The sequence below is a fragment of the Tupaia chinensis genome, unplaced genomic scaffold, assembly GCF_000334495.1.
Source record: "Tupaia chinensis unplaced genomic scaffold, TupChi_1.0 Scaffold000146_1, whole genome shotgun sequence".
NCBI classification, from domain to species: domain Eukaryota; kingdom Metazoa; phylum Chordata; class Mammalia; order Scandentia; family Tupaiidae; genus Tupaia; species Tupaia belangeri.
Window position 1 is genome coordinate 12,946,619 of NW_006159616.1, and position 15,183 is coordinate 12,961,801.

Here is a 15,183-nt window from a genome sequence, read left to right on the forward strand (position 1 = left end):
TGCTCTCTTCCTCAAGGAGAGCTTTTCAGCAGGTCTTCCTGTGGAAATGGAAGCCTTCATTCTGTCTGTCCCACATGGTGGTTCAGTGCTTCAGACTGGCTTGTGTAATACAGAATGTACAGTTTAAGTACCTCCTGGCCGGTGTCTGCCACACGGGACATTGCAGGGCCAGAGTCACAGTCACACCTGTGTCCACTCTGCCTCACTGAGGGGGTTCTCCTTTCTTTTTTCTGCTTCCTATTTTTCTTTCATTCTATAATTTCTTAAGTTTTCTGTTCTTTTTAAATGTTTGTTTTTTCTCTAGATTTTTTTTTCTTCTTTGGCTTTTCTGTTTGCTGTACTCCTCTCCCTCTATTTTCTTTTGGGTATTTAGTATTAGCCCAGTCCTTGAAAATGTTTAGTTCACATTTGGGATGTGGCTCATGTCATTCATTCATTCATTCAGCAGCCACTGATGCTTGCTGAGGGCCAGGCACTGAGCCAGCTGCCGGGGACATGGCAGGCATGACGGCAGACCAAATCCCGCCCTGCGGAACAGTGGGGACTGGCCGGAATACGGCTAGGAGACTCAGCCCTAGCAATCGGCTCCTGGGCCTGATGCTGTTCCCATCTGAGACCCTCTTGGAACCACCTGAGACAGAGGGTCCCTGCAGCCCTGGGGCCTTGCCCAGACTTTGAGAAGGTTGCTAGTGCTTGGTCCTGGGGAGCTTGGGCAAGTGATTTCAGGGGTAGTTGCACTGGACTCCGGAGATCTGAAACTGTCATGCCCAATGGGAACTTCATGTCAGGTGGCAGTTTGGAGTAACCCATCTTTCTGTCCAGTGTGGGAGGGGTCCTGCCTGGCCACGCCCCTCCAGCCAGGTACCTGCAGGCTGGGGCAGGGCCCACTGCAGAAGCCACTCTGGGCTCAGGTACTTTCTCTTCATCAGAAAAATCACCTTCCCCCAAAAGAAAGGTCAAGCGAGGGGAGGGGGGCCATTTTCCTTTATTTTTTAATAAAATGCCACTTGCTGTCTGTGAAGCAGCTCTCTGTCAGCTGTAGCGCCTTGGGGCAGATTAATATTTCAGTCACTTGGGGATTGTGGAGGCAGGCTGGGTGGACACGTTCCTGTCAGCAACTTCTTGAGCCCCACTCTGCCTGTCCTCCTGCATCGGCTCCGCGCCCAGCTTCTACCAGGACCCAGCCCAGCCTCGGCCTCCTGGCCCTGTCTGGGCAGCTTGATGGGCGGGCGAGGTCACACAGTTTGAACTGCCCTGATTGGCTGTCAGCCCCGATCGCCCTGACACAGCAGATGCCCTTCCCGGGCATGCTCAGTGCAGGCTGGGCCGTCGCCTCGGCCACAGTGGGCCGGGGACCAGCAGAGGGGCCGCTCCCAGTCCAGATCTGCCACTTTCCCTCAGCATTAACAGAGTCTTTAATAAAAGCCTAAGCGGCAGCCCCACAAATTGACTGTGACAGTTGGTGGAGAAAATGAAGGGCCCCCGCCCCCGTCCCAGCCCCCTCCCCAGCCTCCCGCCCTTCTCCTCCGGGAGGCCCTGAGCCAGGACAACTTTGACATAATTTTGCAATAATTATCACTTGAAGAATTGCCACACAGGGGTACGCGTCGCAAGCGATCACGTCAGCGGGGAGAATCGCTGACCAGCAGCCAGGCCTCCCCAGGGCCCTGGCCCACCCGGCCTGCTGCTGTCCCTTTGGGGGAGATGGCGGTTTGTGCCCCACGAAGCCTTCAGCCACTCTGATGCCGTCTTCCTCCCCTTCCCTGTAGGAAGCGGGCAGCAGGCCACCCCAGCCAGGTTCCCCCCGGCCCAGGCGAAGCAGGAGCCTGGTGAGAACACGGGTGCCCCGGGCCCCCACGAGGCCTCCCAAGACCGCAGTCTAGATCTGACTGTGAAGGAGCCCAGGTGAGGCGAGACTGGGGAGGCTCCCCTGCTCCATCCAGCCCGGGCCTCCAGAGGAGGCTCAGTGGCATGCACCTTCCCAGATGCACGGCCAGGGGGCTGGCTGGGGCCAGAGGCCAGGGGCCAGTCCCCTCCTGGCCAGGCAGCTGCTCGGCCGGGAGGGTGAGCCTGTGGGCCTGGTCCCACGTCGTCTGAGCTAAAGCCCCTTGGTTTGTGTGTTCTAGTAATGAATCAAATGGCCACGCAGTCCCGGCAAATTCATCTCTTTTATCCTCGCTTATGAATAAGGTAAGACCCATCCATCACACGCCTCCCGTCCCCCACCCAGAGAAATTAAAGCTGTGCTGGGGGGTGGGGGGGATGTGTTTGTTTTTTAATGTTTTGCCTCTAATAAGATGAGTTTGTACCATTTAAATTTTGAGGCCATTTTTCATCGGATATAATTTCAGAGCCACTGCTTACAAATTAATTTAATGAACTGGCTGATGAAATATATTCCAGCCTCTGACACCTTTTTTTTCCCTTCAGATGGAGGGCTCCAAAAGCTTTTTCCAGAGCCCTCTAACTTCTTTCGCTCTTAGTTATTAATTTTATTTATTTATTTTATATATTTTTTGTTTTTTTTTTTAAAGGGGTGGGGGTGAGGGAACCAAAGGGGGAGCGAAGCATCAATTTCCACTTTTCGGGTTGAATAATGGTCTCGGACGCCTTCCGGAGAGGTCGCTTCGGAATATTTATTTTAAATAATGCAAGGTCTTTGTAAATTATACATCATCTCAAATATATTTTTCCCCTTCACATGATAAATTTGACTACAGCAAGATTAATTTGGTGACTGTACACAAGTGACTGCTGAGGAGGGAGCCGGGCCTGGGCTGCACCTAGTAGGGTGGGGGTCCCGGCCGGGCACGTAGGGGACAGGAGCCTCCTGCTGCTATCCCACCACCTGCCACCCTCCCTCCTCTCTCTCTCTCTCTCCTCTCTCTCTTGCCCTCTGGCTCTCTTCTTCCCCCCACAGCCACTGCCCCTCGCCTTCTGCGGAGCCTCCACCTCCACCCTGGCTCCCTCCCTGCTGGCACCCAGCAGCAGCCCGTCTTGCTCTCACCCCTTGAGTATCCCTCCCTCCCTCCCTGCTCCTCCTTTGTGTGCCTTCTCTTGTTCTCAAGGAATTCGTAGGGGTTCCCCCCATCCCTCCTCCTCTTGCACTTCTTTTGAAAACCTTCTGGCAGGAAAATAACCAGGGAGCCGCAAAGTCTGGGGAAAGACGGCTGCAGTGCGCCCCGAGCTGCAGCCTCGGCTTGAGTGATGGATCCTAGCAGCGCGGGGTGTGTGCGGAGGCGGCCTGCACCTGGGGCCAGGGCAGCGCTGCCAGTGGCCGCATCCATTCAGAGGGGCTCCCCTATAGGACAAGCCCAGTGGGGTCGGGGGCTTCCTCTGCTCCCTCTGCTGTCAGCACCACAGTGATCCAGTCAGTTATAAGGTCCGAGCAGACCAGAGCTGCTGCTGTGCCCTGGGCAGCTGCGTCTGTGTCCAAGGCCCCCAGCCCCAAGCTTGGCCTCTGTCCTCACAGATGTCTCAGGGCAACCCCAGCCTCGGCAGCCTGTTGAATGTCAAGACAGAAGTGGAGGGGAGCCCTGCTGTAGAGTCCTCGCCCTTCCTGGGCAAGGCTATGAAGGCCCTTGTTCAGGAGAAGCTGTCCGAGCCCTGGAAAGTTTACCTTCGCAGGTGAGGGTCTTGCTGGGAGGAGGAATGGAGGGGAGGGCCCGGCCACTGGCTACACCCACCAACTCTGGTGGCCGTTGCACAGCCCCCCACCCGCCCTGGCCAGGCCACAGCCTCAGTCTCTAACCATTGCCTCCTCTGGCTAGGTTTGGTACCAAGGACTTCTGCGACGCCCAGTGTGACTTCCTCCACAAGGCCCATTTCCACTGCGTGGTGGAGGAGTGTGGAGCACTCTTCAGCACCCTGGACGGGGCCATCAAGCATGCAAAGTGAGTAGGGGTCCTTGGGGGCCCCTTTAAGTAGCGCCCCATTCATTCCAGTCTGGCTTTGGGCTCAGGTCCGTCTGGGGACTGCACAGGCCTCTAGCTGCCCTCTAAGCAGGACCCAAGTGCAGTTCCCGCCAGACCACAGAATCCAGGTCACTTCTGATCAGCGCCCAGTCAGGTCCCCTGAGACCCTTCCAGGCCCCGCCTCGGGGCCCTGAGCAGCAGCTGCTCCTGCACATGGCCCCAGGTGGAGCCACCAACTCTACCACAGGTGCCCCTGCAGAGCAGCCAGAAAGGTGCAAAGTCCAGCTGGAGATCACTCTGAGCTACGAGATCACTTCTCCAGATTCCCTTTGACCTAAAAATAATGAAATTAATTTGTAAACTGATTGAGTTAAAACAGTAAGCCTAGCTCCCTACTTGTAATTGAATTCAGGACTTGTAAACATTTCAAACAGATCTTCATCACTCTCTAAACCCCAGAGCAGGCTTTTCTCACCCCATAGGCATCCCAGCTGCTAGCCTACAGAAGAGCTAGCTACCTAGAATACTGACAGTCCTGCCTTTAGAACCTCAGAGCACGCTCTGGAAGGTGGAGACTCATGAGGAAGGGCCTGCTGTCTCTCTGTCTCTCTCTCTCTCACACACACACACAGTAGGGAAGGGCTGGGGCAGGCAAAGGTCACAATAGGGAGAGGTAGTTAGAACCAAGCTAGGACCCCAAGTTCAGAACCAGAGGACATGGCAGTTTAGGGGAACATGGAAGACCTCCGGGGCCTGGTGCTTGGAATGAGGTAGGGCCCTGGGCAGGTCTTGTGATGTGATCACACCTTCCTGGGGCCCACCCAGCCAGGGCAGGGCTCACCTGCTAAGGGCCCTCCCCACTTGCTGGCTAAGATGCCCTCTTCTTCTTCTCGTAGCTTCCACTTCCGGACGGAGGGAGGAGCTGCGAAGGGCAACTCAGAGGCTTCCTTCCCAGCCTCTGCGGCTGACACCAAACCTTCCCTGGCTCCCTCTTCCCCTCCGGCACCTCCCGTCACCACAGCCGCCATGTCCTCTCTGGAGGGGCCCACTCCCAGCCAGGCCTCCGTGCCCTCCACCCCCACCCTGCTCGCCTGGAAGCAGCTGGCTTCCACCATACCCCAGATGCCTCAGATTCCAGCGTCAGTGCCTCACCTGCCCGCTTCACCCTTGGCAACCACCTCTCTAGAGAACGCCAAGCCCCAGGTCAAACCCGGATTCCTCCAGTTCCAGGAGAAGTGAGTCCCTCGATGAGCCGGGAGTCCCGTGTCCCCACGCGTCTCGGGAATAGGTGCTAGCAAGGGCGGCCGAGGAGCCCTGCTCCTCGCCCTGCAGAGGTACCTCTCTGGGCATGGCCGTCAGGTGCTGCCCTGTAGCCAAAGATGCTGCTGCCCATACCTCACTGCCTGTTCCGGAGCAGACCCGGGGGAACTGGGGCACTGTTCGGCCAGGCCACTGGTGATCCTGCGAGGACTTGGGTGGGAGTGGTGGTCCTCAGAGGATGTTTCCTGGCCCTATAGGTGGGCTGTCTCCCTCCGGGCCTCCTCGTTGGCCTCCTGTGTGGCTCGCACCCATGGCTGTCTGCAGGGCATGCAAAGTCATGAGTGGGAGATGAGGGGGCCAGGCCACCCTCTGGGCCTGCACCCACCTGCACAGTGGCCTGAACTTTCTGGTGAAAGGGACCTTCCTCACTGGATGGTGGTGGCTCGTTGCGGCGAGAACGGTGACTTTGTATCGTAATGTATGCATCTTCCTGTTCTCAATAAAAGTAATAAATTGGATTATTTATACCGCCTGAGTGGCAGCTGTCCTCCCTCTCTGAGCACCTGGGGCTGGGTCCACTGCATGGAAGGGGCCCAGTGCTCCTCTCCGTCCCTTCCCCTCCCCAAAGTGATAACCCTCTTAGTTTCCCAGACCTGGTCAGAGCTCCTCCCCCGGGTCTGCTATGGGGGAGCCACAGCGACGCCAACCAGAGCTGGTGCTGGAGCAGAGCAGCTCTGCACCCCTGCAGCCTGTGAGGAGGGCGCCATGGCAGGGGCTGCTGCTCACTCTCCCATCTCGCCTTGTGGGCAGGCCAGCCTTAGGGGGTTGGCCCAGCACCCCTGACACAGCCCCTGCTAATTCACTGGCTCTTGAGGTTCTGACTGGGTAGGCATCACAGGCTCCACCCTGACCCTGGGGAACTCCAGCAGCTGTGAGCCCTAGCCGACCCTGACACCAGGCACACATTCTCACTTCTGAGTCCCCACAGTAGCAGAGCTTCCTGGTAGGACGGTCCACCCTTCTATAGCATGTCAGGCAGCCACGTCCAAGCCAGAGCCTGTGCTATGCCAGCTAGGCACTTGCTGGAATCCCGCCAGGGCTGGCAACACCATCCCTTATGTTTATATCCAAGAAGTTATTGCAGCCATCCTTATCTATAATCCTAAGGTGTGGCTGTGGAAACTACGTGTCCCAGCATGCAATGCTCTGAGCACCCTGCACAGTACAATCCCTGTGCACCCTGCAGAGCTCCTAAAAGGAGATGGGAAAGCATGCTGGGATCTGTAGTCTCCTCCAGCTGAATCGTCCTACTGAGCAGGAGGGCAGCCCCAGGCCGTTCTTTCTTGCACCAGTTACAGCTTCTGGGAAATGAACCCCAACACAAGTGAAGTCAGGACTCCTGTGGGGAGGGGTTGGGAATGCCAATGACCTTCTGGGCTGTGGTTTCCTTCCAGTGATCCTTGCCTCGCAACGGACTGCAAGTATGCCAACAAATTCCACTTCCACTGTCTCTTTGGGAACTGCAAGTACGTCTGCAAAACCTCCGGCAAGGCCGAATCCCACTGCCTGGACCACATCAACCCCAACAACAACCTGGTGAACGTGCGAGACCAGTTTGCTTACTACTCTCTGCAGTGTCTCTGTCCCAACCAGGTCAGCATGATGGGCAGCTCGGGTGGGGGCAGGGGAGATGCAGGGCACAGGATGAGGTCCCTGTGGCAGAGGCTTTGTTCCTCACATGCTTTTTAAGTTGACCTTCACCAGACTCTGAAAGGATGCTGTCTGCCCCTGGGCCGTGGAGCCCCTGGGCAGGGTCCAGATGGGTGCTAAGTTGGTGACGTATGTCATTTCAGTCCTATCCCCCAGTGACTGAATGGTCACTGTGCACTTGGCATCATTCTTGCCTATCCTGAATGTAGCTATGTCACCTTTCCCCAGAGGCCTAGAATTTTAAAATAGATCCCTTAGACAGATGAACAGAACTGTTCGTGTCCAGGCAGAAAAGGTGGAACAGATTCACCTTAAAGGTCTACCCTCAAGACTAGTAGGGACTGCCTGAGAAGGAATCAGAACCGAAAGTCTGGGCATACAGAAAAGAGTGCTAGGGACCAGCAGGTGGCGTAACGGTTATGTTACTGGACTCCTATATAGTCGACTGCAGATCAAGTCCCTGACCCAGAACCTTCAAATTCACACCAGGTGTGTGTGCATGCATGCTCAAAATCCCAAGAAGAGAATGGAGGAGAAGGGATCAAGGCATGGCCATCTCCTCTGGGTGGTGATTTCACTGTCTCTTTGTTTCTCCGGGAGTGCACATGCCCTACAGCAAAAATTTCTCTAAAAGAAAAAAAAAAAAAAAGTGCTAGGGTAGATTAGTGATGTCTGCCTAGTCGGCATATAGGAAAAAGTACTAGGATGGATTAGTGGTGTCTGTTCTGGGAATGGGATTAGCGAGCAATTGCAAAATTACCAGGTGTGTTTTAGTGAAATAACAAAGGGTATGTACTGCTTTTAAACATGTGAAAGGTCTTCACACGATTTTGTTTTCTGACTCTGAGCATGGAAGAGCATGTGCACAAAGGGCTTGCCACAGCCCAAAAGCCTGGGGCAGGCAGGAACTCACAGAAATCACTCTCCTGTTCTGACCCTTCTGTGCCTCCCCACAGCACTGCGAGTTCCGAATGCGTGGGCACTACCACTGCCTCCGGAGTGGCTGCTACTTTGTGACCAACATCACCACCAAGCTGCCATGGCACATAAAGAAGCATGAGAAAGCTGAGCGGCGGGCAGCCAATGGATTCAAATACTTCACCAAGCGCGAGGAGTGTGGCAGGCTAGGTACCTATGGCCAGGGCTGGGGACCAGGGACTTCCTGCAGGCAGCAGGGCTATAGGTCAGCCCCTGAGCCTTGGTGGCCTGGTCGCTTCTCCTGATACTCACCTCTTGCTTGCCCCCATCAGGCCCCATGTTTTGTTCAAGATGTCACTGATACCGTAGGCTAAGCCCTATCAAACTCCAAATGACCCAGAGCAAGGGTGAGGGTAACTCAGAGCACTCCCACTTCTACCACCCACCCAGACAAGTACCCTGGCCTCATCTCTGGCATCGGGGTTTCATTCTTTTTTGCTTTTCTTTTCAAGAAGGTTTGCAGGTAGGTTCCTGAAATTCCTTACCCTGCGATCTGTCTCCATGGCTTTTGTTCAACATGGACCATGGTTGGCTTGTTCTTTCATTCACTGGGCAGCTATTTCTTGAGGAAAATCCATGTGCTAAGCTTGGTGCCACTGTGGGTGAGGGGTGGTGGCAGCTCGGACTATTGGAGTGTCCACGTGTGCAGGCCTGGGCTTGGTGCTGGATCTGGTGAAGGATATCGCAGGCTTTGCTAGAGCATCTGCAGAGGCTTTGTTCCTCACATGCTTTTTAAGTTGACCTTCACCAGACTCTGAAAGGATGCTGTCTGCCCCTGGGCCGTGGAGCCCCTGGGCAGGGTCCAGATGGGTGCTAAGTTGGTGACGTATGTCATTTCAGTCCTATCCCCCAGTGACTGAATGGTCACTGTGCACTTGGCATCATTCTTGCCTATCCTGAATGTAGCTATGTCACCTTTCCCCAGAGGCCTAGAATTTTAAAATAGATCCCTTAGACAGATGAACAGAACTGTTCGTGTCCAGGCAGAAAAGGTGGAACAGATTCACCTTAAAGGTCTACCCTCAAGACTAGTAGGGACTGCCTGAGAAGGAATCAGAACCGAAAGTCTGGGCATACAGAAAAGAGTGCTAGGGACCAGCAGGTGGCGTAACGGTTATGTTACTGGACTCCTATATAGTCGACTGCAGATCAAGTCCCTGACCCAGAACCTTCAAATTCACACCAGGTGTGTGTGCATGCATGCTCAAAATCCCAAGAAGAGAATGGAGGAGAAGGGATCAAGGCATGGCCATCTCCTCTGGGTGGTGATTTCACTGTCTCTTTGTTTCTCCGGGAGTGCACATGCCCTACAGCAAAAATTTCTCTAAAAGAAAAAAAAAAAAAAAGTGCTAGGGTAGATTAGTGATGTCTGCCTAGTCGGCATATAGGAAAAAGTACTAGGATGGATTAGTGGTGTCTGTTCTGGGAATGGGATTAGCGAGCAATTGCAAAATTACCAGGTGTGTTTTAGTGAAATAACAAAGGGTATGTACTGCTTTTAAACATGTGAAAGGTCTTCACACGATTTTGTTTTCTGACTCTGAGCATGGAAGAGCATGTGCACAAAGGGCTTGCCACAGCCCAAAAGCCTGGGGCAGGCAGGAACTCACAGAAATCACTCTCCTGTTCTGACCCTTCTGTGCCTCCCCACAGCACTGCGAGTTCCGAATGCGTGGGCACTACCACTGCCTCCGGAGTGGCTGCTACTTTGTGACCAACATCACCACCAAGCTGCCATGGCACATAAAGAAGCATGAGAAAGCTGAGCGGCGGGCAGCCAATGGATTCAAATACTTCACCAAGCGCGAGGAGTGTGGCAGGCTAGGTACGAATGGCCAGGGCTGGGGACCAGGGACTTCCTGCAGGCAGCAGGGCTATAGGTCAGCCCCTGAGCCTTGGTGGCCTGGTCGCTTCTCCTGATACTCACCTCTTGCTTGCCCCCATCAGGCCCCATGTTTTGTTCAAGATGTCACTGATACCGTAGGCTAAGCCCTATCAAACTCCAAATGACCCAGAGCAAGGGTGAGGGTAACTCAGAGCACTCCCACTTCTACCACCCACCCAGACAAGTACCCTGGCCTCATCTCTGGCATCGGGGTTTCATTCTTTTTTGCTTTTCTTTTCAAGAAGGTTTGCAGGTAGGTTCCTGAAATTCCTTACCCTGCGATCTGTCTCCATGGCTTTTGTTCAACATGGACCATGGTTGGCTTGTTCTTTCATTCACTGGGCAGCTATTTCTTGAGGAAAATCCATGTGCTAAGCTTGGTGCCACTGTGGGTGAGGGGTGGTGGCAGCTCGGACTATTGGAGTGTCCACGTGTGCAGGCCTGGGCTTGGTGCTGGATCTGGTGAAGGATATCGCAGGCTTTGCTAGAGCATCTGTGACCTGGGGAGACCCAGGAAGAAGGTGGCCATGGGTCTGGGAAGGGCCCGCCATGAGGGTAGGCTGAAGCTAGAGCTAATCCAGGACCACATCTTTGCTTAGCTCTGAGCTTATACGAATGGCCCCGAGCTTGGCAACAGGTGCCTGTGGATGGACTGTATTGCTGAGGGGTGAGCCCTGGCACAGAAGCTGCCCCCGGCCCCATCGAACTCACCGGCCTGAGATTGTTGAGGCCAGGAAGAGGGGGCACCAAGGCCAGCCGGCAGAGGCCAGAGCCCACCTTCCCACCTCAGGGTGCAGCCACATCCTGCAGCTGTGGGACAGGTGGAACCTGCAGGGCATGGGGGAGCCAGGCAGGCCAGGCAGAGACACCCAGGCAGCTAGGCCAAGCCTGTTGTGGCCAGGGTGCTCATGGCAGCAGGGTCCGTCTTGGGCGGGGAGCAGGGGTGGGGGCTGCTGCCTTCTGCAGTTTGGCCCTTCCATAGGTGAAAGGCGAGATAAAAGTCAACTGCCAGAGAGAAAAGAAACAAACCTTTCCTTCAAGTATTAATTCAAAGAGGATGCGTGGCTGGGGAGAGGGTCGGTAACCATGGCAACAAGTGTCAACACTCGGTCGCCTCTGCCGTTCGGAGGTTCAGTTTACAGATGTCAGGGCATTCTGTAGTTGCGCTATTTACTCAACTTTTGGTGTTTTTGGTGATAGCTGGGGCCAAACAAAGCTGGGGGATGATATAAGACACCTGGCCAGCTTGGGTGCCATGGCAACGGGCAGGCCTTCACCTGCCCTCTGCTGATACTGTTTCAATCCCGCCTGTTGTATTTGTTCTCAGCCTGGAGCGGAGCAGAGGTGGGTGGGGGCAGGGCAGAGGGCCAGCCAGCGCACAGGCGTCTGGGGAAGGTCTGGGGGGCAGCACCAGCCCAGGCCCAGATGAGATGTGGGGACAGGTGGCTTGCTGAGAGGTGGTGGCCCTAGTAGACAGGTTCATTAGGACCCTTTGCTGTGGTCCTCCTGGCATGGGGCAGGGGATGAGGTAGGAGGTTTCCTGTAGAAATGCCACCTGAGGAGAAAGTGCCCTTCCCCAGACACCATGGGCCCTGGCCACTTCCCTGTGCCCAGATAGTGCACAGCATACCCGGCTGTTGTGAGTGTGGGCCGGCGTGTGGCTCATGCCAGCTGGGACTGTGTCCACAGGCTGCAAGTACAACCAGGTGAACAGCCACTTCCACTGCATCCGGGAGGGCTGCCAGTTCTCCTTCCTCCTCAAGCACCAGATGACGTCTCATGCCCGGAAGCACATGCGGAGGATGCTGGGGAAGAACTTCGATCGCGTGCCCCCCTCCCAGGTGAGTGCCCAGAGCAGTTGGGTGGCCTGTCCCCAGCCCAAGTGATGAGGGCGTGCTGCCCATGCCACTCCTGCTTCCAGACAGCGAGGCCATGCCATCTGAATTGACAACCTGTCCCTGCGGGCAGTAGGCCCTCAGCCCAGCTTCCTCAGGGCCCCCTGCTTTCTTTCAGGGTCCCCAAAACCTGATGGACACTGAGACAGATGAGTACATGGATTACACGGGCTGCAGTCCAGGTGCTGTGTCCTCAGAGTCGTCCACTATGGACCGGAGCTGCTCCAGTACCCCTGTGGGCAACGAGAGCACCGCGGCAGGTGAGCAGCAGGCAGGGCTCCGGCCTGGCCAGGCCCGCTTCCCATGGCCCAACTGCTGGGTCCACCTTGGGACAGAGGCCCATGGTCAAGTGGCCTCCAAAGAGTACAAGCTGGTACGTGGCAGAGCCAGCTGGCCGGGGGTCTTGGGTCATTGAGGCCACCTCTGGCCGTCCTGCCTTTCTCCTTAGCGTCATCTCCCAGGAGAGGGACCTGGACTTGTCCCCCCTGAGAGCTACAGAGTAAAGCAGTGCAGCCCCCTGCCCACCTTCCAGCCCACCCCTCCTCAGGTCCCTCCATCCCCAGCTCCAGCTCGGTCCCTGGGCCCCAGAGCACACCTGTTGCTCGCCTGACCTGTCCCTGTGCTGCCCCTCCTGGGCTCTCTCCTCCCGCCCCCTTTCTTCTTTGTCACACCTCTCTCTGCTCGTCTGTCCACATATTTTCATATCACACTTGCTTCTGCCATCAGGTTTCTCATTTTGGTTCTTTTTGTTTGTTTGTTCTTTGTGTTGGTTTTCTTTTTTTTTTTTTTTTTTTTTCTTCTGCTTCTCTCCACCCTCTCCAGGCTGCCCGGCTCCTCCTCCTCTTCCTCCTCCTCCTCCTGCTGCCACTGGTGACGAGGCTGCCCACGGGGCTCCGCAGCCAGCACTGACGCCGTCCTTCCCACCGGTGCTGCGGCCGCCCCTTCCCTCCCTCCCATGCCTCTTCTCTCCGTCCTGTCTCTCATACTCTCTGCTCAGTGCCACTCTCGGAGCCAGCCGGGGCCTGGCCCACCCCATCAGCACGCCCAGCTTCCCGTCTGTCACTGCCACTCCAACTCCAGTAAAAAGTGACGTCCCCCTAGTTCAGGACGCTGCAGGTAACTCGCACGTGCCTTCTCGCCGGTGTCTGTCACCCCAAGCAACCTTTGAGGCCTGGCCCTTTGCTGCTGCTTGCTGGGCCAAGGACAGAGCTGCCCTGCACCTCTCACAGCAAGCACCCTGAGACTAGAAAGCCCAGTCGCCGCAGTTCAAGCACAGCCCCTGGTGGCTCCCTTTCAGCACCGAGCAGGCCAGAAAGTCTGCGAGAGAGCCTGTCCCTTCTGCTCTCAGTTCACCTGGGGTCGGCCCCAGGACAGGCAGGGGGTCTGGGGATGCTTTGCTGGCTGCTGGGACCTGCCTAGGTTTGGAGGGTCCTGATACTAACCTGAATCGCAGCTCCACCCCCAAAGTTGAGCAGGAAGAGGGGCCCTAAGCAGAGGCATCTCCCTGTCTCACCCCCATTATCTGGTGCTCCCCCAAGGATGGAGCTTGCTCACCTCTGTCCCTGGGTGCATTCCCCTAGCTGTCTCTTTTTCCATTCATTCTTGCTTCACGTTCTTGACATGCCAGGCCCCCAGGGTGATGACCGTGAGCCGGGCAGAGGTCCCCTCCCTCGTAGAATTCAGCCCATCCAAAGGTCTGGCACTGGCATAAAAAAGGCCCAGACAGCCCTGGGACTTTGGATCCGAAGCAGCTGCCCTCACCCACCTGGATTTCCAGGCTGAGACCCTCCCTTGCCCCCTGCCTGGGTACTCCCTCCCCTTCGTAGGCCTTGGCTTCTTTTTATCTGCGAAGGGTGGGTGACTGGGCCGGGTCCCCAGACAGGCAGTGCAGACGTTCGGTGAGTACGAGTAGCAGCTGAGGTTCAGTCAGGGTCATGGAGGGCCAGGCCTGGAGCAGGCCCCTCCCACCCCCACACTCTTGAAGGTCTGGGCCTGATTTCTCCTTCACTGCTGGGGGTAAGGGGGGAGGGAAGGCTGGGCTTCCTCCCCTGTAGCTGTAGGGCTGCAGGTACCTGGGGGACCGGGGGTGTAAACCACACGGTGGCCTCAGCTGTGGGGCGCCCTGGGTTCCTGGGAAGCAGTGTGGGGTCAGTGCTAGCACTCATGCGTGCGTATTCCCCAGCTGAGCCCCTGCTCTGGTCCTGGTCCAGGAAGGAGCTCTTGGCAGGGAGGGCAGAGGGCATCTTCTTAGGGTTAGTTCCCTGAGGCCTGCCTCCTCAGAGAACTGGCCTCTCTCAGCCTCTCTCAGCCCTCTCGGCCCATTAGGGACAGAACCCCCAACAGGACCTTTAAAGAACCTTCTGGGACCAAGGAACACCCTAGGGCAGGGAGTCACAGCCCCCAAGCCGTAGACATCCTGCAGGTCCCTGTGCAGACAGGGCTGTGGGGATGGGTTAGCTGGGGGAAAGGAGCTGCCTGTCCCTCATTAGAGGCCCGCGTGCGATGGCGTCCTGGCCCTTGTCCAACTTGGGTAATTACACTCTGCCGACCTAGATTCCCCCTTCAGCTTCAATTAGTGCCAGGACGTGTCCCCACTTCCCACCCAAAATGGCCAGGAAGCAGCCACCACATTCCCCCAGAGCTGGTGGGTGTGCCACCTCAGGGCAGAACCTGTGCAGTCTTCTGCAGAGCTGGGATGACACCGGGGAAGCCTAGGACTCCCCGAGCTGTTGGGGAAAGTGGCAGAGGTCCCCAGTGCCAGGGGAAGCCAAGGAGCTGTCCCTCAATGCTGCTTTCTAGCCACCATTAGTAGGATCAGCGGCCCTACAGGCGTGGCCTTGGGAATGGTGCCCATGTGGGGCCAAAGGTGGCACCCCTTCTGCGCTGACCTCCCTCTCCCCGCCCCTCCCCAGGGAACACCATCTCCATGCCCACTGCCTCCGGAGCCAAAAAGCGCTTCTGGATCATCGAGGACATGTCGCCGTTTGGCAAGCGGAGGAAGACGGCCTCTTCTCGCAAGATGCTCGACGAGGGCATGATGCTGGAGGGCTTTCGGCGCTTTGACCTCTACGAGGACTGCAAGGACACAGCCTGCCAGTTCTCGCTCAAGGTCACGCACTACCACTGCACACGCGAGAACTGCGGCTACAAGTTCTGCGGACGCACGCACATGTACAAGCACGCGCAGCACCACGACCGCGTGGACAACCTTGTGCTGGACGACTTCAAGCGCTTCAAGGCCTCGCTCAGCTGCCACTTTGCCGACTGCCCCTTCTCGGGCACCAGCACGCACTTCCACTGCCTGCGCTGCCGCTTCCGCTGCACAGACAGCACCAAGGTCACGGCGCACCGCAAGCACCACGGCAAGCAGGACGTGATCAGCGCCGCGGGCTTCTGCCAGTTCAGCTCGAGCGCCGACTGCGCCGTGCCCGACTGCAAGTACAAGCTCAAGTGCTCGCACTTCCACTGCACCTCCCCTGGCTGCCGCCACACGGTCGTGGGCATGTCGCAGATGGACTCGCACAAGCGCAAGCACGAGAAG

The 15,183-nt window shown here is 56.6% G+C and overlaps 2 protein-coding genes across 3 annotated transcripts in view; both read left to right on the forward strand.

Moving 5' to 3' along the window:
* The window catches only part of CASZ1 (castor zinc finger 1), a gene marked incomplete at its 5' end in the record, with an annotated part of 48,860 nt that extends 40,638 nt beyond the window's left edge, over positions 1–8,222 (forward strand). Inside the window, 7 exon segments of one of the 2 annotated variants that reach the window (XM_027770636.1) lie at positions 1,770–1,905; positions 2,127–2,190; positions 3,473–3,627; positions 3,771–3,893; positions 4,811–5,149; positions 6,629–6,827; positions 7,841–8,222. In XM_027770636.1, the coding sequence (XP_027626437.1) occupies positions 1,770–1,905; positions 2,127–2,190; positions 3,473–3,627; positions 3,771–3,893; positions 4,811–5,149; positions 6,629–6,827; positions 7,841–8,107 (1,283 nt within the window). 2 annotated transcript variants of the gene reach the window in all.
* A 1,283-nt stretch (positions 8,223–9,505) lies between these two features.
* LOC102477238 (zinc finger protein castor homolog 1-like) overlaps positions 9,506–15,183 on the forward strand; it is a 14,041-nt gene continuing 8,363 nt past the window's right edge. Inside the window, exons 1-5 of the mRNA XM_006145445.2 lie at positions 9,506–9,687; positions 11,437–11,588; positions 11,761–11,902; positions 12,465–12,758; positions 14,555–15,183. Of these exons, the coding sequence (XP_006145507.1) occupies positions 9,531–9,687; positions 11,437–11,588; positions 11,761–11,902; positions 12,465–12,758; positions 14,555–15,183 (1,374 nt within the window). The 5' untranslated portion in view covers positions 9,506–9,530. The remainder of the gene's footprint in view (positions 9,688–11,436; positions 11,589–11,760; positions 11,903–12,464; positions 12,759–14,554) is intronic.